This window comes from Jaculus jaculus, chromosome 9 (assembly GCF_020740685.1).
Source record: "Jaculus jaculus isolate mJacJac1 chromosome 9, mJacJac1.mat.Y.cur, whole genome shotgun sequence".
NCBI lineage: Eukaryota > Metazoa > Chordata > Mammalia > Rodentia > Dipodidae > Jaculus > Jaculus jaculus.
The window spans coordinates 16,526,660-16,551,469 of NC_059110.1; the positions used below are offsets into that span (position 1 = coordinate 16,526,660).

Here is a 24,810-nt window from a genome sequence, read left to right on the forward strand (position 1 = left end):
GAAGGAATGGGTATGCCAGGACCTCTTGCAAATACAAAGTCCAGATGCATGTGCCACTTTGTGCATCTAGTTTTACATGGGTACAGGGGAACCAATTGTGGTTGTTAGGCTTTGCAGGCAAGCACCTTAACTGCTAAGCTATTGGCTCCAACCCCAAAAAAGGAATTTTTAAAAAATATTTATTTAAGACAGAAAGGGGGAGAGAGAATGGGCATGCCAATGCGTCTAGTCACTGCAAATGGACTCCACATGTATATGCCATGTGCATCTGGCTTGCATGGGTCCTAGGGAATTGAACCTGGGTCATTTGGCTTTGCAGGCAAGTGCCTTAACTGCCAAGCCATTTCTCCAGTCCCCCAAATGATTTTTTTTTTTTTGAGGTAAGGTCTCACTCTAGTCCAGGCTGACCTGGAATTCACTAGATAGTCTCAGGGTGGCCTCAAACTCACCATGATCCTCCTACCTCTGTCTCCCGAGTGCTGGGATTAAAGGCATGCACCACCACCCCTGGCTCCCAAATGAATTTTTAATGGCAATGACTTTTTTTTTAAATTTTATTTTTTATTTATTTGAGAGCAACAGACACAGAGAGACAGATAGAGGGAGAGAGAGAGAATGGGCGTGCCAGGGCTTCCAGCCTCTGCAAACGAACTCCAGACGCGTGCGCCCCCTTGTGCATCTGGCTAACGCGGGACCTGGAGAACCGAGCCTCGAACCGGGGTCCTTAGGCTTCACAGGCAAGCGCTTAACCGCTAAGGCATCTCTCCAGCCCATGGCAATGACTTTGAATCATAATGTTCATCATGCATTCGTGACTAGACAAGGGTGGGCCTGGCTCTGCACCACGGCTAATGTCCAGGGTGAAGTGGCCTTGTTTCCTGTTCCTTTGCTTGGCCTTAGGTTTAGGGGAACTCTCTGTGCTGCGACTGAACTCTGGGTCTTGCGCGTGCTAAGCTCATGCTCCGCTGCTGAATTATGGCCCAGTCACTAGGTGGACTAAACCCAGTCTTCAGTGGTGTTTTCTCCTGGCTTTTGCTAAAACTGAAGAAAGGAAGAGTGGGATGTGAGTAGTCAGATTTTGCATTAAAAGTTATTTTGAAACTAAAATTGCTCACGAATTACAACTTCACTATAAGTTTTGACTTAATCTTTGCTGCCAGTCAAATTTTCCATAGTTTTGATCACAACATTAATATTTCTTAAAAAGGCTAAAGAGGAGAGAACCTCTGTATAGGTCCAGCAATCATACTTCCACAGAATCTTTTAATAAATTGCTTTGCAGTTACTGGGAGATAGATTTTTATCTTTGTTTCCTACTCTTCATGCAAAACTTAATCTCAAGTTTGCCCATGTAGGTTGAGTTACTATCTGCATAACAGATAGTAAAATCGAAATCTCGGAAACTTCACCTTATAGTGGCTGTTGCTAGGAGACCATGTTTTGATGGGAAATTTGAGAGTTTGAAAGAAGTTTGGGTTTCCTGTTGTTAAATGAGAATGTGGAGATCCCCTTCTTTTGCAAAGTTGTCTCCTTTTCAAGGCAAGTAATCTCAGTTCTTCTAACAGGACAATCTTCATTTTCATCTATCTTACCCACACTGGACTATTTAATAGGGGCACTGCCAGGAGCTAACAATCTTGTGTTTTGCCTACTCTCCTATTCCTTGTTCATTGAGTAGGCAGATGGGTTGGCCATCTATTATCTATCTATCTATCTATCTATCTATCTATCTATCTATCTATCTATCTATGTTTATTTATTTATTTGGTACAGAGAAGGGAGAGAGAGAGAGAATGGTCACACCAGCCACTGTAAACAAACTCCAGATGCATGCGCCTCCTTGTGCATCTGGCTTACATGGGTCCTGGAGAATCAAACCTGGATCCTCTGGCTTTGCAGGCAAATGCCTTAACCACTAAGCCATTTTTCCAGCCCTTATTTATTTATTATTTAGAGAGACATGTGTGTGTCATTCTCCACATATGTATATATGGAGAGAAAGAGAGAGAATGGATGCACCAGGGCCTCCTGACACTGCAAAGAAACTCTAAACACATGCACCACTTTGTGCATCTGGCTTTACATGGGTACTGGGAAATTGAACCTGGGTTGTCTGGCTTTGCAAGAAAGTACCTTTAACTGCTGGGCCATCTCTCAGCCCTGGGAGGGGTTGGCTTTTCTTGTTGTTTGGTTGTTTCTGAGGTAGGATCTTAATCTAGCCCAGGCTGACCTGGAATTCACTATGTAGTCCTAGGTTAACCTCGAACTCACAGCAATCCTCCTAGCTCAGCCTCCTAAGTGCTGAGATTAAAGGTGTGTGCCACCACATCAGGCTAGTTTTTTTGTTTGTTTGTTTGTTTTTTAATTGCCAGGCATAGTGGCACACACCTTTAATCTCAGAACTTGGGAGGAAGAGGTAGGAGGATTGCCATGAGTTCGAGACCACCCTGAGACTACATAGTGAGTTCTAGGTCAGTCTGGGCTAGGGTGAAACTCTACCTCGAAAAATTAAAATAAATTATTTATTTGAGAGACAGAGAGAGAATGGGTGCATCAAGGCCTCCAGCCGCTGCAAACAAACTCCAGATACATGCAAGTGCATCTGGCTTACATGGGTTTTAGGGAATCAACCCTAGGTCCTTAGGCTTTGCAGGCAAATGCCTTAACTGCTAATTCATCTCTCCAGCCCTGGATTAGCTTTTAATAAATTTTTAATTGACAATTTTCATACATGAACATAATGTAATTTAATCACATTGCCTTCCATTACCTTCTTTTTTTTTTTTTAGTATTTTACTTTTATTTACTTATTTGAGAGAGAGAGGGGGAGAGAAAGAATCAGAGAGAGAGGCAGAATGGGCACACCAGAGCCTCCAGCCATTGTAAACAAACTCCAGATCCATGCACCACCTTGTGCGTCTGACTTTACGTGGGTCCTGGGGAATCGAACCTGGATCCCTTGGCTTTGCAGGCAAACACCTTAACTGCTGAGCCATCTCTCCAGTCCTTCATTGCCTTCTTTTGCCCCTCATCTTCCATCCCCTTTCACTGATTCCCTTCTTCTGTCCAAACTATTCCCTCTTCTATTTTCATGTCATGGTTTTGGTCCTCCTCCATCATCTATGACAAAAAGTCCATGAACCCAATATTTTGCAGGTCTTGTGCAAATGACACCAGCTACTGTGAGGTCAAGCATGCAACTGTGGGTTGGCCTTTGGGTGATGTTTTGTTGTGTTGTTAAAAAGTTCTATTCCTGGGGCTGGAGCAATTGCTTAGTGGTTAAGGTGTCTGCCTGCAAAGCCTAAGGACCTAGGTTCTATTCCCCTTTCCCACATAAAGCCAAATGCATAAGATGGCAGATACATCTGGAGTTCGTTAGCAGTGTCTAATGGTCCTGGTGTGCCCATTCTCTCTATCTGCCTCTCTATCTCTCTCATAAATAGGTTTGTAAAAAGTTGTGTTACTGTGTACTGTGCCTGGAACACCGGAAAGCTGATGCACAACACTATGTGGTAACACACTAGCGAGAAAGTCGGTGTACAAAACGAAGTCCAGGCTGGAGAGATGGCTTAGCGGTTAAGGCGCTTGCCTGCAAAGCTGAAGGACCTGGATTCGATTCCCCAGGACCCATGTAAGCCAGAGGCACAAGGTGGTGCGTGTGTCTGGAGTCCGTTAGCAGTGGCTGGAAGCCCTGGAGTGCCTATTATCTGCCCCGTTCTCTCTCTTTTTCAAATAAATGAATAATTTTTTTTTTTTAAAGAAAAGCTGAGTTACGAGCAAAGGCATGTAAAGGTCATAGAAGCAGGATGTTGCACGGAGCGTGATAATGGTTTATCTAAAGAAGGGACTGTGAAGAGAAATGAGGGCCAGAAGGGAGGAGGGAACAGGGAGTTTCTATCCAGGAGGCTTGGGTTTGACTTGGCAGGTGAAGAACATTCGTGCATATTCCTAAGTTGAGATAAGCGGCTCTGGGAGTTGTACACAGGCTCTTCGCCAAAGGTTGGCACCACATTCCTCAGAAGACTTTGGATAGGACCCATTCACGTCTACATCATATGTGACCTCAGCTCTAGATTTCCATCCGAGCAGTCTTCCCAGGGGAGATGGTAATTCAGCTCTGCATGTGACAGCCAGCCGGAGCAGTGCCACGCCATGGGCTTCACAAAGACGCAAACCCTAGAATGTGTGTCCTTGCTCCATAATCAGTTGTCATTAAGAGAACAGTTCAGATCTCTTTGGAATGGCTACGGGTGGGCATGGTTTTAGTTTAAGACCCCTTTGATACCGTGGGAGCAGGATCAAGAGTGCCCCCAGATTGGAGTGGTGGTCTCTGAGCCACACATCAGGCTGTCTTGGGGAAGTCACTTTGTCAGGCTCATCTCTGCACACTTGGCCTTCAGAGGAGACTCTTACACGTGTGACAAATGACCTCGCACATACCGTGATCTCAGCAGGTGGCGGTGGCCACTCACGACTTTCTCGTAAGGAATGTTTCATTATTACATCGATAACTATCTAGTACTAGCTGCAAATCAACCAAAAGCACAGACTCCTGGCCTCTCCCCCACACGTGGGCTTCTGGGATATCATGTGATGGGCGGCACCGGGAAACTTGCTTTACCATCAAGTTGGCTCACACGTCCCGCTCAGGACGAAGCCCAGCACGGGTGGGCACAGGTGGCTGCAGCGTGAGCACCCGGTGGCCGCCAGGGCTTCAGGGCTGGGCCCGCGCTGCTCCGTCTTCCCACTGCGCAGAGAGATTGTGCTCCACTGTGAGCTAATGACGGTGAGTAAATGGTCCCTTCAACAACGACCTCCAAGAGAAGCTCTTTGGTGCCTGGGGGGTGCATTCAGGCGACCTAAACAATAGACATGTATTCTCTCACAATTTTATGGGCTATAAGTCTTGTAATATTTTAAAAAGATTTTTAAATTTTAATTTATTTATGAGGGTGTGTGTGAGGTGGGGGAGAGAGAATGGGCATGCCAGAGCTTCCAGCCACTGCAAATGAACTCCAGATGTATGCGCCACCATGTCCATCTGGCTAACTGGGAACTGGAGAATTGAACCTGGGTCCTTAGGCTTTGCAGGCATGCAGCTTAACCACTAAGCCACCTCTCCAGACATTTTAATATTTTTAAAAAATTATTTATTTGTTTATTTAAAAGAGAGAGAGAAAGAATGGGCATGCCAGGGCCTCTAGCTACTTCAAACAAACTCCAGAGGCATTTGCCATCTTGTGCTTCTTGCTTACGTGGGCACTGAGGAATTGAACCTGGGTCCTTTGACTTTGCTAGCAAGTGCCCTAACTGCTAAGCCGTGTCTCCACCCCCAGGCTAAAAGTCTTGGAGTGTGGTTAGAGCCATGCTCCCTCAGAAGGTGCCGTTACGAGTTCTTCCTTGCTGACTGCTAGCTTCTGGTATATTCCTGGACTTATGGCTGCATCTCTCCAACTTCTGCTTCATCTCATATGCCCTCTGTTCTCGTGCCTCTATAGGACATTTCTCTCTCCCTTCTCTTTTAAAGACACCAGCCAGAGGCTGGAGAGATGGCTTATCAGTTAAGGCATTAACTTAATTAAGGCAAAGCCAAAGGACCTCGGTTCAATTCCCCAGAACCCAGGTAAGCCAGATGCACAAGGTGGCATATGTGTCTGGAGTTTGTTTGCAGTGGCTGAAGGCCTTGGCATGCCCATTCTCTTACTCTCTCTCTATCTCTCTGCTTCTTTTTCTCTTAAATAAATAAAGACACCAGCTATTGAGTAGAGGGCCCACTTGAATCCACAACACTGCATCTTGGATGATGTCTACAGAGACTATTTCTTTTTTTTTTCTTTTCAATTTTTTTTTAAATTAACAACTTCCATGAGTATAAAGAAAAAATTCCATGGTAATGCCCTCCCTCCCCCCACTTTCCTCTTCAAAACTCCATTCTTCATCATATCCCCTCCCCCTCTCAATCAGTCTCTTTTTATTTTGATGTCATGATCTTTAAAGAGACTATTTCTAAATAAAGTTGCACTTACAGAGATGGGAGGTTAGGACTGGGTTGTATTGTGGGGGAGGGGAGCTCAGATTTGGAGAAAAGCTGCAGCATTTTGGACAGAGGTCAGCAAAGGGCGTTGGGCTGAACTTTGGAGCCAGGGTTCAAATATGATCACTTACAAGCCAACATTATTGACCCAGGCATCAGACTTTATTTAGCATGTGAAACATCCTCTTTAAAAAAAAAAAATTTTTTTTTTCAAGGTAGTCTCACTCTGGTCCAGGCTTACCTGGAATTAACTCTGTAGTCTCAGGGTGGCTTTGAACTCATGGTGATCTTCCTACCTCTACCTCCCAAGTACTGGGATTAAAGGTATATACCACCTTGCCTAGCTAAAAAAATTTTATATTTCTAATTAATTAATTAATTAAAAATACTTAACTTATTTATTTGAGAGAGAGAGAGAGAGAGAGAGAGAGAGAGAGAGAGAAGCAGATAGAGAGAAAGAGAATGGGCGTGCCAGGTCCTGAATTCATTGCAAATGAATCCTGGATGCCTGCGCCCCCTTGTGCATCTGGCTTATGGGGGTCCTGGGGAATTGAACCAGGGACCTTGGACTTCACAGGCAAATGCCTTTACTGCTAAGCCATTTTCCCAGCCCCAATTTATTTATTTGAGAGAGAGAGAGAGAGAGAGAGAATGGGCATGCCAGAGCCTCTAGCCACTGCAAACAAACTCCAGACATATGTGCCACCTTGTACATCTGGCTTTATGTGGGTGTTGGGGAATCAAACCTGGGTCCTTTGGCTTTGCAGGCAAGTGCCTTAACCACTAAGCCATCTCTCCAGCCCAAGGCATCCTTCTTTATTCTGCTTTCATCTCAGTTCCTGTCCCAGCTTTCCACAGTCCTCGTGGCTGTTAGTTCATAGTGTCTCTTAACTACCTGTGGGTGGCATGCCAGCATGGACAGCTTGCATTTCCCTCAGGGCTTTCAGAGAACTACGGCCTCTAGGAAGTGTGAGTCCTGCAGAGTCAACCTCAGTCCAGAAGAGCTTTGCATCATGGCAGCCATGGAGAGGGTTTCCAAAATGCTAGTTTATTTGGGTGGTGTAGTTGCAGCCTCACTAAGAGAATGTCTCTCAGACTAACCAAGGCTCCAACATTCAAGGTCTGGGCAAATCACACACCATGGAGTAGAACGTGTATTCAGTCTATAAGGTCAGTGCGCTGGAGGAAGACTTTGGCCTTCCCACATTGATAAGGAGCTCTGCGTCCTTTTGAATGAGGTTAGGAGATCTTCAAAAGGCCAGCCTTGGCTGGGCATGGTGGTGCATGCCTTTAATCCTGGCACTTAGGAGGTGTTGCAGTCCGGTTCGCATTGCTGGTAGAAATCACCCAACAAATGGCTTTGCAGGCAAACACCTTAACTGCTAAGCCATCCCTTCAGCCCCCTATAAATGCTTTTAAAAGGAGTATTTTAATTTATTTGCAAGGGAAAAAGGGCTGAGGAGAGAATAGGCACACCAGGGTCTCTAGCTGCTGCAAATGACTTCCAGATGCATGTGTCACTTTGTGTATCTGGCTTTATGTGGGTCCGCTGAGCCAGCTCTTCCAGCCCTCTACATAGTTTGTTTTAAACTTTATTTATTTGAGAGAGATAGAGGGAGGGAGGGAGAGAAAGAGAGAGAGAGAGAGAGCGCTAGGGCCTCCAGCTGCTGCAAATGAACTCCTGCACCACTTTGTGCATCTGGATTATGTGGGTTTTGGGGATTTGAACCTGGGTCCTTTGGATTTGCAGGCAAACATCTTAACCTCTAAGCCATCTCTCCCACCTTCAAAATGGTGTTTTGTTTTGGTTTTTCTTTTTCGAGGTAGGGTCTCCCTCTAGCAGAGGCTGACCTGGAATTCACTATGGAGTCTCAGGGTGGCCTCCAATTGATGGTAATCTACCTACCTCTGCCTCCCGAGTGCTGGGATTAAAGGTGTGCGCCACCACACCCGGCTCTTTGAAATGGTTTTTAAGGCTGCTAAAATTTTTTTTTTCCCTTGGGGGGGGGACACTTGGTGAATAACTAAAGCAGGGCAGAAAACTCCATTTGACTCTGATCATTCTTATTTCCTCAGTGCCAACTCCTGGGTTCTAAACTCAGCCAGACCTCCTGGCTGTATCCTTGGGCAAGTCACTGTGGGGGGCATTGTTGGTGGGAGGTGGGCTGCTGGGAGGCTTGTGTGCCCTCTGTCCTCTTATGTTGCCTGCTGTGGAACACCCCAAATTTGGGAAACGAGCCCAGGACTCTGAAACGAAGGCCTATTCTTGCTGAACCTGGGACCAGACTTCACCTGCCTCTCAGACAGACAGTCACCCACTCCATGCAGGGCACAGTGACGGGAGGCCATGCAGCCTGGTTCCCTACTCCAGAGGACTTCATCACTTGCTTGGGACTTGGAGGAAGGGACAGAGAGCTTCCTCCATGCCCTATGCCGCTCGCTCGGGCAGGCTGCTGGTGGGGGTGTACCTGTGATTAACACCTTCCCCAAGAGGCACCTTCAGAGCAGATGTGCCTACCAGCTGCGGCGGGCGTGGGAACTGGAGCGGCTGTTCTCACTCTTGGTTCTCTGGGGTTTTGTAGTTTGTTTTGGGTTTGTTTTCCCTTTTCTGGGACTCCAGGCTTTCCTGGGAGGAGGCTCATGCTGCCACCCTCAGGAGAGGTTTTTTTTTTTTGTATGGTTGTTGAACTTTGGTTCGGTGACTCATGCTGAGAAGAGAGCCAGAGTCCTCCGCCCTCCTCCGGTTGCTTTCTTTTCATCTTCACTGAAGCCCAAGTACCCTTTTGCAGCTGAACGTGAGTCTTGGCGCAGGAAGCGGAGTGCGGGCATAGAGTGGCTCCCAGCAGTGAGGTGGCCTGCCCTGGTTGCCCTCTTCTGACTCCAGTGACCCTTAAGGGGGGCGGGCTCTCTTTGGTTACAGATTGTCACTGTGCCCGCTAAGGCATCTGGACAGCGTCTATGGAGAGGAGCTGAGGGATACACCCTGCTGGTGAGTGCCTGGGCGAGCCCTGCCATCAGGCCACATGGGGGCACAGTGTTTGGCTAAGGGAGTGGGAGAAGGGCAGGTTGGAGATCAGTGCGTGTGCGCACATGTGTGTGTGCGTGTGTGTGTGTGTGTGTGTGTGTGTACAGCCTGATTTCTCACACGGGAAATTCTTTTTAAATGTTCAAATTACAAAAATCATGGCTTTGATCCCGGCACTAAGGAGACCGAGGTAGGAGGATCGCTGTGAGTTCAAGGCCACCCTGAGACTACGAAGCAAATTCCAGGTCAGCCTGGACTAGAGTGAGACACTACCTAAAAAAAAAAGAAAGAAAAGGAATCAGGAAAGCATCTTTAGGTGCAGTCCCCCCACTCTCTTTGAGGAAGGGTTTTGGGGGAGGAAAGTTAAAGCTTTTCAGTTTAGTAAAATTACCAGCTGTGGCTTTTGCAGAAAGTCAGTGTTAGGAAGTCAGGAAAACTGACTTCTCCCTGTCTCTAGGCTCACGGAAGTGTCTGCTCGTCTCAATTTTGGTTTGTTGGTGTCTAGTTTTCTCGTTTTCTGAGCTCAGATCAGGAGCCTTTGGCAAAAGCCCCATGCCGATGAGCTTGAACTTGCTAAATGCAATGTAGCTACTCCCCTGTGCTCACCAGGAACCCCAGTTTGGCTCCCAAGATTAGGGACTTTTCTCCAAGGCTGAGTGCCCACACCTGACACACAAACAGGGCTGTGGATCAGGGCTGTAAATAGGGTGCGCACACCTCTAGGTTACCTGCTGCAGTACGTAAGAGCACAAGGCAAGTTTGAGGAGAAAACCAAAGGCCAGGTCAGCAGGCTCATGTTTATAACAGTTTGAGGTAGCAAGAGATGGATAAACAAAAAAACAAAAAACACCAAGCTGGAAAGAAGTGACAGGAGTTCTCAGCACTGAAACATCTCTATTCTACCTTCCAAGGCTCAGGGTCCATTGCGGAAGAGGTGGCAGAAAGAATGTAAGAGCCAAAGGAAGGGTAGGACTCCTTACAATGTGCTCCCTCCAGACACAAAATGGCCTGGATATCCATGACCTCACAGTGCCTGACACTACCTACACAAGACCATCATAATAGGGGGAAAAAGATGATGACATCAAAATAAAAGAGAGACTGGCCAGGCGTGGTGGTGCGTGCCTTTAATCCCAGCACTCGGGAGGCAGAGGTAGGAGGATCATGGTGAGTTCAAGGCCACCCTGAGACTGCATAGTGAATTCCAGGTCAGCTTGGGCTAGAATGAAACCCTACCTTGAACAAAAGAGAGAGAGAGAGAGAGAGAGAGGCTGAGAGATGGAGGGGATATGATGGAGAATGGAGTTTCAAAGGGGAAAGTGGGGGGGGGGGACAGGGCATTACCATGGGATAATTTTTATAATCATGGAAGTTGTTAATAAGAAAAAATGGATGGATGAAGACGTGCGGGACATACATCCAGTGGATTAGCAAGGAAGATGGTTCTGATACATGCTGTGGCATGGATGGACCTTGAAGAAATTAGACTATGCGAAACAAACTCTGACCAAGGATAACTGTGGTGGGATCCCACTTATGTGTGGCATCTGTAATAGAGAGGTGGTTGCCAGGGGCTAGGGCAGGGGTAGTAGAGTGGTAGAAATGGGTCAAGAGTTTTGGAGATGGACGGCAGTGGATTGATTGCTCAGCACGTGAACGGCCTTGGCGTTACAGAAGCGCACGCGTTCATGGTAATCGTGTGTTCTACCACAGTTAGATTTTTTTTTTTGGGGGGGTTGCTTTACCACTAAGCTATATCCCTAGCCGCCTGAAATTTTCAAATGTTTTATTTTTTCTCCTTTGCGTATATGGTGTGGGTGCACTGTGATGTATGTGGAGGTTAGTTCTTGTCTTTACCTTGTTGAGACAGAATCTCTGTTTTCAGCAGGGTAGGTGGTGTGCATGCTTCCGGGAATCCACTGGTCTCCACTCCCAGTTTGTCTTAGGAGCACTGGGATCCCAAGCGTGCACCACCTCGTCTGGCTTAACTGTGACGTCCTGAGGACTCACACTCAGGACCGCAACTTTCACAGCCATCTCTCCAGTCCCCTGATTGTTTTCAAAAGTATAAAATGCTCCTAAATGAGCGTGTATGTGTGGTGTGTGGAAGGAGAAATGACAAAATACTAGTTCCATACAATGCAATCTCTGAGTCCCTCAAAAATTCAACTGACCAAAAAGAAAAAAAAAAACAGAAAACAAAGTTGGCCAGGCATGGTGGTGCACGTCTTTAATCCCAGCACTGGAGAGGCAGAGGTAGGAGGATAACCACGAGTTCAAGGCCAGCCTGCGACTAATTCCAGGTCAGCCTGGCCTAGAGGGAGACCTTACCTTGAACAAAACAAAACAATGAAAAAAAACATCAAAGTGTTAGCTATCTCTACTGAGGCACTGGGAATCGGCAAGTTGAGGGCAGATCGACCTTCTCTTGGCCAAGGTGGTTGACTTCCAGGGGCAGGTGTCACTCAGAGAACCTTGGAAGCAGGGACCGGGTGTTGACTATATTGCAGGTGGCCACTGGCAGGCGCTCTTTGGCCCAGGACAATGGACATCACCTTAGCAGTCCGTTGTCCCATTTAATAGCTCTGGGACCCTGGGTAAGTCACCAAAGGCTCTCTTTTTCTTAGTTTCCTCCCAAAACTGTACTGTGAGGAATGAGGTAACACTTCATCTCAAAGGGAGGTTGTGGTTCCCACAGAAAGCCTAGGAGGAAGTTCCTCAGAGTTATGAAAAACTGTGCACATGGGGGCTACTGGTTTTCTACTTTTTTTTTGTTGTTGTTGTTGTTGTTGTTTGATTTTCGAGGTAGGGTCTCACTCTGGCCCAGCCTGACCTGGAATTCACTATGGAGTCACAGGCTGGCCTAGAACTCATGGCGATCCTCCTACCTCTGCCTCCCCAGTGCTGGGATTAAAGGCGTGCACCATCACGCCCGGCTATTTTCTACTTATCTTTATTCCTCACATTCTCTCCTCTTTCAGTTCCCCCCTCCTCCCTCTGGGGCTTTTCCAGGCAGAGGCTTCAGACCTTGGGCTTGGGAGTCCCCAGGCCTGGGTGAGCTGATTCTACAAGAAATCCATCGGCTCTGATCCCCCGGTGCACCAGTGAAATCCAAGCCTTCTGTCTCCTTCCTTGCTCATCTCTTGGGTTCCACCAGAAAGGCTCCCCATGGGACAATTGTCTTGATGGTTCATGTTGTGGAAGAGATAAGCTAGGAAGTGAGAGTTCATGAGGAAACTTTGAAGATTGTGTTACTGGGTTTTTTTTTTTTTTTTTTTTTTTTTTTTTTGTGGGCTGTTTGTGACTTCCAGTCAAGACTGAGGAAGAAAACTGAGCTGAAGGGGCTCAGAGTTTCAGATCTTAAAAATAGAAAAGCAAAGCGAATAGGATGTGACAGCTCAAGGACTTCCATCTGAGGGGAGGTACCCGAGGACAGACCCCCCACCCCGGATTTCGCCCTTATTTAGAAGATATTTGTTTTGAAAAGAAATTAAATTGATTTTAAGGTTGCCAGGGGGACTTTTTTTTTTTTTTTTCTGAAAGAGGTACTTTTTCTTTTTCTGTTAATTTCTTGTGAAACCAGCCACCTGATACCACGTGTTCCTTTTGAAGAGCTTCCCAGCAAGAAACTTCTGTTATTTCTATCTCCAGTTATTATGTTTCTTTTCTCTCTGAAGAAAGTGGAACAGCGCATGTGTGAGCGGTGACTAGTAGAGAGAGAGAGAGAGAGAGAGAGAGAGAGAGAGAGAGGGAGAGAGGGAGAGAGGGAGAGAGGGAGGGGGGGGGGAGCGTAGATGGGGCATCAGGATTGGGAGAGCTTCCCAGAGGGCTTAGCTTGTGGAGGGAACAAGTGTTCCAGGCAGGGGAAGATCCTGAGTAAAAAGCCCTTGTGGGGTCTGGAGATATGGCTCAGCAGTTAAGGTGCTTGCCTGCAAAGCCTAACCACCTGGGTTCCATTCCCCAGTACCTGTGTAAAGTCAGATGCACAAAGTGGCACATAAATCTGGAGTTTGTTTACAGTGGCTGGAAGCCCTGGTGCACTCATTCTCTCTCTTCTTTCTATCTCTCTCTGATTACAAATACATAAATAAATAAATAAATAAATAAATAAATAAGTAAAAGGCCCTTGTGGGTCAGCAAGTGTTCCCAGGTATGAGGAAGGTCTCTCAGGTGGGATGAAGTGCCCTCTTCCTGCCTGGAGTTTGGTCCCTAGCCCACGAGGACAATGGTCCCTCGGGACAAGTTCTGGTTCTAATCGACGTATGGGAGAGTTTTGACCTTTGCTCTGCACCAGATGGAGGAATATGGAAGCTTTGGGAAACGCGGGCGCTCTGAGCACTGGATTGCCATTAGTGCCACTGGGTGGAGTGTGGTGAACAAACTGGAGGTCGGGACCCTGTCAGGAGACCTCACAGGAGTCCGTAGAGGGAGAATTCCAGAGAAGAGTGTGGTTCTTCTCGGACTTAGCAAGGCCAGTTCTTCCATCTTTCTTCAGTTCTATGAGGACTCCTCTGCCCTTTCTGTACCTTTCGTCCCTCCTCCAAATTTTTCCTAATCAAAACATATTGTCTTAATCAGATCATCTGGGCTTGCTTTTGTCCAGGAAGCAGAACCAATGCCTCCCTGATGTGCGACGAAGAGTCAGGTGTGACTTTGAGATTTCTTCTTTTGGGACCCTGGAGGATGCTCTTCAGTGAGACTGAAAACTCAAGGAAAAAAACATCTGCGGAGGGAAATGGCTCCAGCTTTGGTCATTTGTTAAAGAGAAATCTGGGGACTGGGGAGATGGTTCAGCGGTTAAGGAACTTGCCTTTGAAGCCTAAGGACCCGGGTTCAATTCCCCAGAACCTATGTAAGCCAGATGCACAAGGTGGCCCTGGCATGCCCATTATCTCTCCTCTCTCTCTCTGTCTGTCTTCCTCTCTATCTCAAACAAATAAAATATTTTAAAAAGAGAAATCTAATGAACTCCTCAGCTAGGCTAGACACCATATTCAGTGCTTGTGGTTCTGAGGCAAATGCTTGAGTCACTCACAGTCCCTTACAGCAAGATAAGTGACAATCAATGTGGTCCCAGCAATACTGTACTGTGGTGCCTGAGGGGACCAAGCTGGACTTCTGTCTGCAGCGTCAGGGAAGACCCTCCTGAGTGACACGTGAGTTGAATTTTGAAGTTTCCAAGACATAAAGAGCATTGACGGCAGAAAGAGAAGCACATGCGTGAGAACATTCTGGAATACTTAGAGAATGGGGAGAGACTCACTGTGAGCCACTAGTGGGTGGGTACGGTGGCCTTGGGGTGACACAGCTGCTCAGCATGCTGGGGTACTTGGTGTTTGTCCTGTAGTCACTAGGGCTTGGCGATAGAGGATTCTTTCTAGTTATTTACTTGCAAGCAGAAAGCGACAGACAGAGACAGAGAGAATGGGCGCGCCAGGGCTTCCTGCCACTGCAAATGAACTCCAGACGCATGTGGCACTCTGTGTATCTGTCTTTAAACAAATATATTTTATTTTTATTTATTTATTGGGCAGAGAGAAAGAGGAGATAGAGAGAGAGGGAGAGAGAAAGAGAGAGAGAGAGAAGGAGGAGGAGAAGAAGAAGGAGGAGGAGGAGGAGAAGGAGGAAGAGGAGGAGGAAGAAGAAGAAAGGGAGGGAGGGAGGGAGGAAGAGAAAGGGCGTGCCAGGGGCCACTGCAAACAAACTCCAGACACATGTGCCCCCTTGCGCATCTGGCTAACGTAGAGTCCTGGGGAGTTGAACCTGGGTCCTTTGGCTTTGCAGGCAAGCGCCTTAGCCACTAAGCCATCCCTCCAGCCCTTTGTATCTGTCTTTACGTGGGTACTGGAGAAGCCAACCCGACTCCTCAGGCTTTTCAGGCAAGCACCTTAACTGCTGAGCAATCTCTCCAGTCCCAGAGGATTCTTCTAGACAGGGAGTGATATGGTCAGATTTGTGTTAGAGATGCAGTGTTAGCTCCTAGCCAGATGGGCTTGGCGGTGGTTACTGTGGTATGTGATTACGAAGGTTTGGAGGGCTGGTGAGCTGTGAAAAGTTTGGGAGGCCCAGGTGAAGGTAGAAGGACACCAGGTTTTCTGGCCCAGGGCTAAGGGAGAATAACCTACAGGCTCATGGATGGGCCTACTGTTTTGGTTTAGAACCATTTTGTGTTCTCAATTCTTTTTTTCTTTCTCTCTCTATTTATTTCCTTTCTTTCTTTCCTTCCTTCCTTCCTTCCTTCCTTCCTTCCTTCCTTCCTTCCTTCCTTCCTTCCTTCCTTCCTTCCTTTTTAACAAATTATTTATTTATGACAGAGAAAGAGGGAGGGGGAGAGTGAGAATGAGAAGGGGTGCACCAGGTCCTCCAGCCACTGCAATGGAACTCCAGGCACATGTGCCACCTTGTGCATCTGGCTTACATGGATACTAAGAAATTGAACCTGGGGTCCTTAGGCTTTGCAGGCAAGTGCCTTAGCTGCTAAGCCATTTCTCCAGCTCTTTTCCTTCCTTTTAAACATTTTATTTATTTATTTATGAGAGAGAGAGAGAATGGGTGCCTCATGCCACTGCAAACGAACTCCAGATGCAGGTTACACTTAGTGCATTTGGTTTTATTTATTTATTTATTTTTATATTTCATTTTTCCTTAATTTTTTGTTGTTCATTTTTTTCAAATTTTTATTAACAACTTCCATAATTATAAAAAATATCACATGGTAATACCCTCCCTCCCCATGCGTCTGGTTTTATTTGGGTACTGGGGAATTGAACCTGGGGCTGGGAAGATGGCTTAGCACATAAAGGCACTTGCTTTCAATGCCTGACAGCCTGGGTTTGATTCCCCAGTGCCCACGTAAAGCCAAATGCACAGTGGCACATGCATCTGGAATTCGTTTGCAGTGGCAGGAAGCCCTGGCATGCCCATACTCGCTCTCTCTCTCAAATAAATAAAATCATATGGACTGACTCCTTGACATTGTCTTCTCTCCTCCTCCATCCTTCTAGATCCTTCCCCTGCTTCCTCCTTCAGTATGGGGGCCTTGCTCATGGCGTCCACTAGCCCCTGTGTTCCAACAAGCCCACAGTTGTACATCTAGCTCAGACCTCCTACTGAGCACCAGGCACAGTTATAAATCCATGTAGCATACATCATACATGCTATTAAACCAAAAGCTATGGGAATGCAGACTGCTGTCATTCAGTTGACAGTTGCTAAGTGCCTTTTTCCATGGTTCTTAAAGTGTGGCCCAAGTAAACATGGGGGGGGGGCGGTGGGCCACAGGACAGTTTTGGAAAGTCCATGGGATAATAACTAATTTCATAATAATGCTCGGATACAATCAGTTTATTTATCCTCATTTCATTTGGTTATATAATGGAACATTCCAGAGACTATTTACGTGGGTAGAAAAGAGAGGCCCAGTCGACACGTGTTTCATCATCATCTCCTTACGAGAATGCTTGTCAGGCTGCCCCTTCCTTAACACCCCACATAGAGGCCAGACAGGGGAGTCAAGTTCGGGTCAGGCTCTGTCTTCAAGGGTCAGTGTGGTCTGAACGGAAGTTCATTCAGCGCCCAGAGCTGGGTTCCAGTGGTTAGCCCTGCCTTGCCCGAGGGAAGCTCCGCAGGGGACCCTTTATCCCCGCTGAGCTGGGAGACCCTACTGCCTTCCAGGGATGCCACAAGCACCCTTCAGAAGGGGGTGACCCAACTGAATGTCACCTGGTTCTGGGGGCTGAAAGTCACAGATTAAAGAGGCCTCCACAGGGCTGGAGGGATGGCTTAGCGGTTAAGGCGTTGGCCTGTAAAGAGAAAGGACCCAGGTTCCATTCCCCAGGACCCACGTTAGCCAGATGCACATGGGGGCGCATGCTTCTGGAGTTCGTTTGCAGTGGCTGGAGGCCCTGGCGTGCCCATTCTCTCTCTCTCTCTTCCCTCTTTTTCTGTCAAATAAATAATACATTTTTTTTTTCAAAAGAGGCATCAAGGATACTGGTTTATTCTGAGGCCTGTAGACAGCTCTCTTTCCCTCCTCTCCCCTCGCCCTGCCACTCCCTGTCCTTCTTCCTCTGTCCTCTGCGTGTCTGTGTCCCAGTGTCCTGGGTTTCTCTTCTTCTTCTTTTTAAAAATATTTTATTTATTTATTTGAGAGAGAGAGGCAGATAGACAAGAGAATGGGTTCACCAGGGCCTCCAGCCACTGCAAACGAACTCCAGATGCATGTTCCCCCTTGTGCAGCTGGCTTATGTGGGTCCTGGGGAATCGAACCGGGGTCCTTAGGCTTCACAGGCAAATGCCTTAACCGCTAAGCCATTTTACCAGCCCAGGTTTCTCTTCTTGTAAGGACAGCAGTCACTGGATGAGGGCACACATTCAGGAGCTCATTTGAAAGGCACTGGCTCCAAATCCAGTCGCCCTCTGAAGTACGGGTGTTGCGGGTTTTAATACAGAAATGTGGGTGGACGCCACGCAGCCGCTAAGAGTCTCAAGAAATTTCCTTGGCCTGATTGATGCTCTGGGCACCTTGCTGAGCCCCTGCCACCCTGGGCTGTCGCCTATGTACCTCCCAGCCACACCAACAGCCAAAAAAAACCCCCAAGGGGACCAGGCTCCACATGATTTCCTGCAAGCTAAGCCAGGAGGGAGGGGCACCCACGCAAACATGCCCCAGTCACCCAGCAGAAGCCCTGACTGCTGCTTTCTTTCTTTTTTTTTTTCCCCCAGCTCATGCCTGTGGGGCTCTGCCAGGAGCAAGCCGTGAACGGGTCCTGTGCCAAGCACCAGCTGGCACAGCATGGAGCGCCCGAACAAGCTGGAATTCTTCCGGAAGCTAGGCTACAGCCAGGAGGACGTGGTGAGGGTGCTGGGCAAATTGGGTGATGGTGCCCTGGTCAACGATGTGCTGCAGGAGTTGATCCAGACAGGCAGCCGCCCTGGAGCCCTGGAGGAGCTGGCCAGCAGCAGTGCCCGGCCCCTGCTCGTTCCCCGGGGCTGCGGGGTGGTGAACTCTGCCCAGCGAGGCCTGGGGCCAGCCCTGGAAGAGGCCGGCCACGACCCAGCCAGCTCTCTGCGGCCTATAGTGATCGATGGCAGCAATGTGGCCATGAGGTACCAATTCTCCTTGCCTTCACCCTATTGCTGCGGGTGGGGGCTGGGTGAAAACCATCTTCCTGTCCGAGGTTCAGTCCAAAGAACTTTTTGTTTTTCTCAGTTACCACGCAAAATACTAGGCTTTGGGCTAGAGAGATGGCTCAGAGGTTAAGGAGCTTGCCTAGGAAGCCTTAAGACCCAGGTTCAATTCCCCAGTACCCACATCAAGTCAGATGTACAGGGTGGCACTTGCCACTGGAGTTCATTGGCAGTGGGTGAAGGTCCCATTCTCTCTCTCTGTCTCTCTCTTTGCTTGCAAATAGAAATAAACAAACAATAGGCTTTGTAATGACATTTTGTTCTTTTTTTTTTTTTTTTTTGGTTTTTTGAGGTAGGGTCTCACTCTGGCCCAGACTGACCTGGAATTCACTATGGAGTCTCAGGGTGGCCTCGAATTCACAGCGATCCTCCTACCTCTGCCTCCTGAGGGCTGGGATTAAAGGCGTGCACCACCACGCCCAGCTCTTTTTTCTTTTTTCTTTTCTTTTCTTTTATTTTATTATTTTTTTTTTTAATATTTATTTATTTTATTTGAGAGCGACAGACACAGAGAGAAAGACAGGTAGAGGGAGAGAGAGAGAATGGGCGCGCCAGGGCTTCCAGCCTCTGCAAACGAACTCCAGATGCGTGCGCCCCCTTGTGCATCTGGCTAACGTGGGACCTGGGGAACCGAGCCTCGAACCGGGGTCCTTAGGCTTCACAGGCAAGCGCTTAACCGCTACGCCATCTCTCCAGCCCTCTTTTTTCTTTTTTAAACTTTATTTATTTATTTGAGAGAGAGGGAGAGAATAGGTGCTCCAGGGCCTCCAGCCACACTGCAAATGTACTCCAGATGTGTGCCTCCCCACCTTGTGCATCTGGCTTATGTGGGTTTGGGGCAATGGAACCTGGGTCCTTTGGCTTTGTGGGCAAGCGCCTTAACCGCTAAGCCATCCCTCCAGCCCCTGTGATGACATTTTCATGCGATGTCTAGCTTGCATTTTGCTCACCTTCACTCTCTCATTGTCGTCCTTTGTCTCCCCTCCGCCACACTGGTCGGTTTTCTTTCCCCACATAGTACCTCTTCCCCTTTCATCTCATGAACATGTCCATGTACACACATGTACACATGCATACAGACCGAGACTCCATACGTGATCTTTGTCTCTCTGAGTCTGACCTATTTTGCTTAATATGCCGATCTACATTTCCACCCATTTTCCTGTAAATCACATAATTTCGGTTGTCTTTATGGCCGAATAACACTCTGTCATTCACGTTACATACATGCCATCTTTGCTCTCCATTTGTCCGCTGGTGGGCCTCTAGGCCGATTGCATAAACTGGCAGTTGTGAGCTGGACCCCAGTAAACACAGAGGAGCAGCTGTTTCTGTGGTAGGCTTGACTTAGATCCTTAGCATAGCCAGGTCTTATGGTAGTTCTATTTTTTTTTTTTTTTTTGGTTTTTCGAGGTAGAGTCTCACTCTAGTCCAGGCTGACCTGGAATTAACTATGTCATCTCAGGGTGGCCTTGAACTCATGGCAATCCTCCTACCTCTGCCTCCCGAGTGCTGGGATTAAAGGCGTGCGCCACCATGCCCGGCTGTAGTTCTATTTTTTTAAGATTTATTTTTATTTTATTTATGAGAGAGGGAGAGAAAATGGGCACACCAGGGCCTCTAGCCATAGCAAACGAATTCCAGATGCATGCGCCCCCTTGTGCATCTGGCTTATGTGGGTGCTAGGGTATCGAACCTGGGTCCTTAGGCTTTGCAGGCCTTAACCACTAAGCCGTTTCTCAAGCCCCGATAGTTCTAATTTTTAATAATTTATTTTCATTCATTTACTTATTTGACAGAGAAAGAAGAGGGTGGAGAGAGGGGGGGAGGGAATGAGAATGAATGGGCACACCCGGGCCTCCTGCAAACGAACTCCAGACGCATGCACCCTCTTGTGCATCTGGCTAATGTGGGTCCTGGGGAATCGAACCTGGGTCCTTTGGCTTTGCAGGCAAATGCCTTAACCGCTAAGCCATCCCTCCATCCCAGTAGTTCTATTTTTTTTTTAAGTATTTTATTTGTGGGCCTGCTGTGGGTCAGTGTCCAGCAGGCAGGTACAATGACTATTACCCCCAGAGGAGGTGGCGGCAGCGGACTCAGGGTCAGGTGTTGGTAGCTATGACTTCTCTGGACCCTGCCCCCAACCAGCTGCGTCCCTCTGAGAAAGCAAGAGTACCTGCTTCCTCTTTTGCCCCCGAGGTCACTAGACCTTTGCTGTGTCCCTTGGGGTTTGAAGACCAAATGGCAAGCGGTGTTTGGGCTGTGTTGGAAGTCCTTGGCTGGGGGTGAGGCTGGTGGGCAGGTTGCAGTTCCCTTGTGAAGTCTGAGGGATGCACTTGTGGTCCTCTCCCCTCCCCCCAGAGCTGCAGATGCAGCCAGGGGATTAGGTGTGTCTTGGCATCTTCATGTACTTGGGGACTCAAGCATGGTGCCGCGTGTGCTTATTGTGCCTGACTTGGCAAAGCTCGCTGTGACAGAATCCCTGCAAGCTGCCAAGCTCTGCACTGGGCGAGGAGGGTGTTGGGCAAAGGCGTGGTTCCTCCCACCTCTTGGCTGTGGTACAACTGGGCAAAGGGCAGAGCTATAGGAAATTGTTCACTCGCAGCTATAAATATATGCGCTTCCCCTTTCGAAGCCGAGTAGGAATTCTGAAAAGCGCTTATCAGCCAGCAGCCCTGAACATGTCAGAGGCACCCTAGCTTGCCCCTGGGGACGTGAGCTCACTTTGGAGTTGGCTTTGCAGGATGGCATTTTGGAATGGCTCAGCCCTCAGGTCTGTCCCCACACACCTAGGGTGGTGTGTTCTCAGAGCATCTGCCCGATCTCCCTGTGTTGTTAATATTAACAGTTGGTAGAACAATGTCCCCCACATCTCCCTGGGAGTTCGGAGCGGCTCCACCATGTCATCCACTGTCAGTTGTCACCCATGTCCCCTTGTGGGCTAGAGATAAGAAACCGGTGATACCTTGCTCACCTTAAGCTCTCTGGGGTGTTACAGTGACCTTATAGAATCCAGGGGACTCTAAGGATCCTGGAAAGTGTTTGAGGGGTGGGCAAGAGGGTCTGGCCTCTGACAAAGCCCCTTTCTTACTGGGTGTCAATCCGAGGGGGGCTGTGAATGCAAGATGATATTGCACAAAGCCAGCCCCAGCCCCAGCACACTTGAAGTTCCTTATGTCTCAGCTGGATCAGTGGGGTGGCTGTTGGGTAAACAGACCACTTCTGGGCCTACAGGAAAAAGTGTCAGCATTTTCTCTTTGTTGACCAGACAGTGGTTTTAGCCATTGTTATGATAGGGTGCCTATGGAGTTATTTTATTTTATTTTTAAATGTATTTTATTTATTTATTTGAGAGAGAAAGAAAGAGGGAGGGAGGGAGGGAGGGAGAGAGAGAATGAGAGAGGGAGAATGGGCGCGCCAGGGCCTCCAGCCATTGCAAATGAACTCCAGATGTGTGTGCCCCCTTGTGCATCTGGCTAACCTGGAGAGTCAAACTGGGATCCTTTGGTTTTGTAGGCAAACATCTTAGCCACTAAGCCATCTCTCCAGCCCCTTTGATTTGATTTGATTTTTTTTTGTTTTAATGAGGGTCTCTGTTGTTGCCTGGAATTCAAACCTCAACCGCATTCTCTATTTGCACATGGCCTTAAAGTATCCTGGGTCACTCTCTTCCCTCTATCTCCACCCCTACCTCCCACAGCTCTAATCAGGTCAGTCCTTTCCGGCTCAATCGGTGTTTGTTTCAAATAGAAACCATTACTCAGATTTACTGCAAAGAATGTGTCAAACCTTAGCGCCTTTGTACACTTGCTGCTTGCAAAATACCTTTGTTAAATGCACGAGCGTGTGTGTGTGTGTGTGTGTGTGCGCACACACACACACGCATGCACACTTACACACACAAAAACCCCTTCCCCTAACTCCTGGATCCCAAGAGTTAGGAGAAGGCACCAATTGCACAAGCGCTCCATCATTGGTGAACTTCATGAGTTTTCTTCAAAGGCAAGTTCCGGGGACCATTCCCTGCTGTGTCCTCCTGTGGGAATTTCAACAGAACCCATGTCCTTGGGTTCTGCTACATCTTCAGCTTTGAATGAGATCTCAGCACAGAGTGGAGGACAGAAACCTGCTAACCTCAGAGTTCCAATAACCACAGAAAGATGGTTTCCAAGGATCTCCTTCCTCCAGGGTTAGAGCGTCACAGGCACTATCTTTTTGGTGTGTGTGGTATTTAATATTTTTGTAAATTTTATTGAAAATAGTTTTATTTTATTTAGTTGAGAGAGAAAGAGGCAGATATATAGAGAGAATGGGCAACAGAGAGAGAATGGGCAGGCACACCAGAGCCTCCAGCCACTGCAAATGAACTCCAGATGGCATGCCATCACCTTGTGCATCTGGCTTTATATGGGTATTGGAGAACTGAACCTGGGTCCTTTGGCTTTGTAGGCCAACACTTAACCCCCTTAATTTTATTAATTAGAAAGTTTGTTGTTTGGACAAATCACATGTTGGTCCCAATCCCCTTCTCTCTGCCCCCGTTCCACTGAGGTCCCTCCTTGGGGGGGTTATTCACCACAGGGCTGTGGGTCATGAGTCATGAGAGCAGCAGTCAGCTGTGGGGGCAGGAAGCAAGGCCTCTGGAGACTCCTTCTCACCCTGTGGCTCTACCATTGTTCCACGCCTCTTCCTCAACGCTCCCTGAGCCTTGGTGGGTGTGTTCCAAGTCGGCTTCTTGTTTACCTCTCAGCAACTTCTGGATTTCTGCTTTAATATGTTTTCAGTGTCCTCCATGTCTATTGCCGTCTCCTGGGTGCAGGTCAGACACATTTGTTAAAAAAATTTTATTTTTAGTTATTTATTTGAGAGAGACAGAGTCAGACACAGGGAGAGAGAAAGAGAGAGAGAAAGAGAACAGGCATGCCAGAGCCTCCAGCCACTGACAATGAACTCTAGACGCATGCGCCACCTTGTGCATCTGGCTAACATGGGTCCCGGGCATTGAACCTGGGTCCTTTGGCTTTGCAGGCAAGTGCCTTTGCCGCTAAGCCATCTCTCCAGCCCCCTCACAATTTTTTTTTTTTAATGAAACTTATTTATTTGTTTGTGTGGGTTTATGCCGGCATCTCTTACCACAGCAAATGAATGCCAGTCACACGCTCCACATTTTGTGTCTGGCTTTACATGGGTGCTGGGGAATCAAACCTGGGCCACAGTAGGTTTGCCTACCACTGCTGTATTCTTTTATTCTGGAAGCTGGAGTTGCTTCCTATGCTGTCTGTGGGAGGAGTGGGGCCAGAGATGTGACGCGCATCTTTTCCACCCTGAGCGTACGGTAAGTGTGGCTTCTGCTGGCGAGAGCAGTTTCCACATCTGGCTGTGTCTCTGTCCCCTGGAACTCACACCGGCCCATGCCTTTTCCTACAGAGAACGTGCCCTGGCTTCCAGCAGCGGTGTTTTCTCATGCGCTTTGGGAAGTTGTATTCCAGGGGATCCTGACAGGCCAACATCCCTACCAGTTTCTGGTTGCCGCTTGGCGGCTTAAAACAACATCCTTTTTGCTTCCCCTTCTGGAGGACAGAAGTCTGACACAGGGCGCCTGGGCTGAGATCCAGGTGTTGGCAGAGCTGAGTTCCTTTCTGGAAGCTCTAGGGGAGAGCCTGTCTTCTTGTCTTTTTTTATATCCCTGCTCTGGGGCCCCATCTGCTTTCAAAGCCAGCAGCGGCTTGAAACGATACACAGAGGGTGGCATGCATGAGCACACACCTGTGCTTCTCTGGGAAGAACGTGCATCGTTTTTAAATAGATACTTAAAGGATCTGTGATGCCCGTGATGCCCAAACTGTTAATGCAAGACATTAATGATAGTACAGTGCTTTTTGGAGAGGGACTTCTTTGTTTTTTTTTTTTAATATTTTTTTTTATTTTTTATTTATTTATTTGAGAGCGACAGACACAGAGAGAAAGACAGATAGAGGGAGAGAGAGAGAATGGGCGCGCCAGGGCTTCCAGCCTCTGCAAACGAACTCCAGACGCGTGCGCCCCCTTGTGCATCTGGCTAACGTGGGACCTGGGGAACCGAGCCTCGAACCGGGGTCCTTAGGCTTCACAGGCAAGCGCTTAGCCACTAAGCCATCTCTCCAGCCCTTCTTTGTTTTTTTAAAAATATTTTTATTATTATTTTTTATTTTAGACACACACACACACAGAAAATTGGTGTGCCAAGGCCTCAGCCACTGCAAGCGAACTCCAGACACTTGCACCACCTAGTGGTCATGTGTGACCTTGTGCTTGCCTCACCTTTGTGCGTCTGGCTTATGTGGGATCTGGAGAGTTGAGCCTGGGTCCTAAGCTTTGCAAGTAAGCGCCTTAACCACTAACCATCTCTGCAGTCCTGCTTTGCTGCTTAGGATGCAGTACGCCACCAGACCCCTGTCAGCCTAGAGAATGTTAGAGTAGGCCATCCATCCTTATGTCTGATCCTCTCAGTAGCCCAGGAAGGGACTTGAATGAAGCTCATCACTGAGTCAGGTCTGGTTTTCCATGCTCTGTCCCCAAACAT

General features: G+C 47.9%; 1 protein-coding gene across 1 annotated transcript in view; it reads left to right on the forward strand.

Annotated features, from left to right (window-relative positions):
- Positions 1–8,941: 8,941 nt before the first annotated feature.
- The window catches only part of Zc3h12d (zinc finger CCCH-type containing 12D), a 44,491-nt gene continuing 28,622 nt past the window's right edge, over positions 8,942–24,810 (forward strand). Inside the window, exons 1-3 of the mRNA XM_004651301.2 lie at positions 8,942–9,023; positions 13,663–13,704; positions 17,784–18,167. Of these exons, the coding sequence (XP_004651358.2) occupies positions 17,854–18,167 (314 nt within the window). The 5' untranslated portion in view covers positions 8,942–9,023; positions 13,663–13,704; positions 17,784–17,853. The remainder of the gene's footprint in view (positions 9,024–13,662; positions 13,705–17,783; positions 18,168–24,810) is intronic.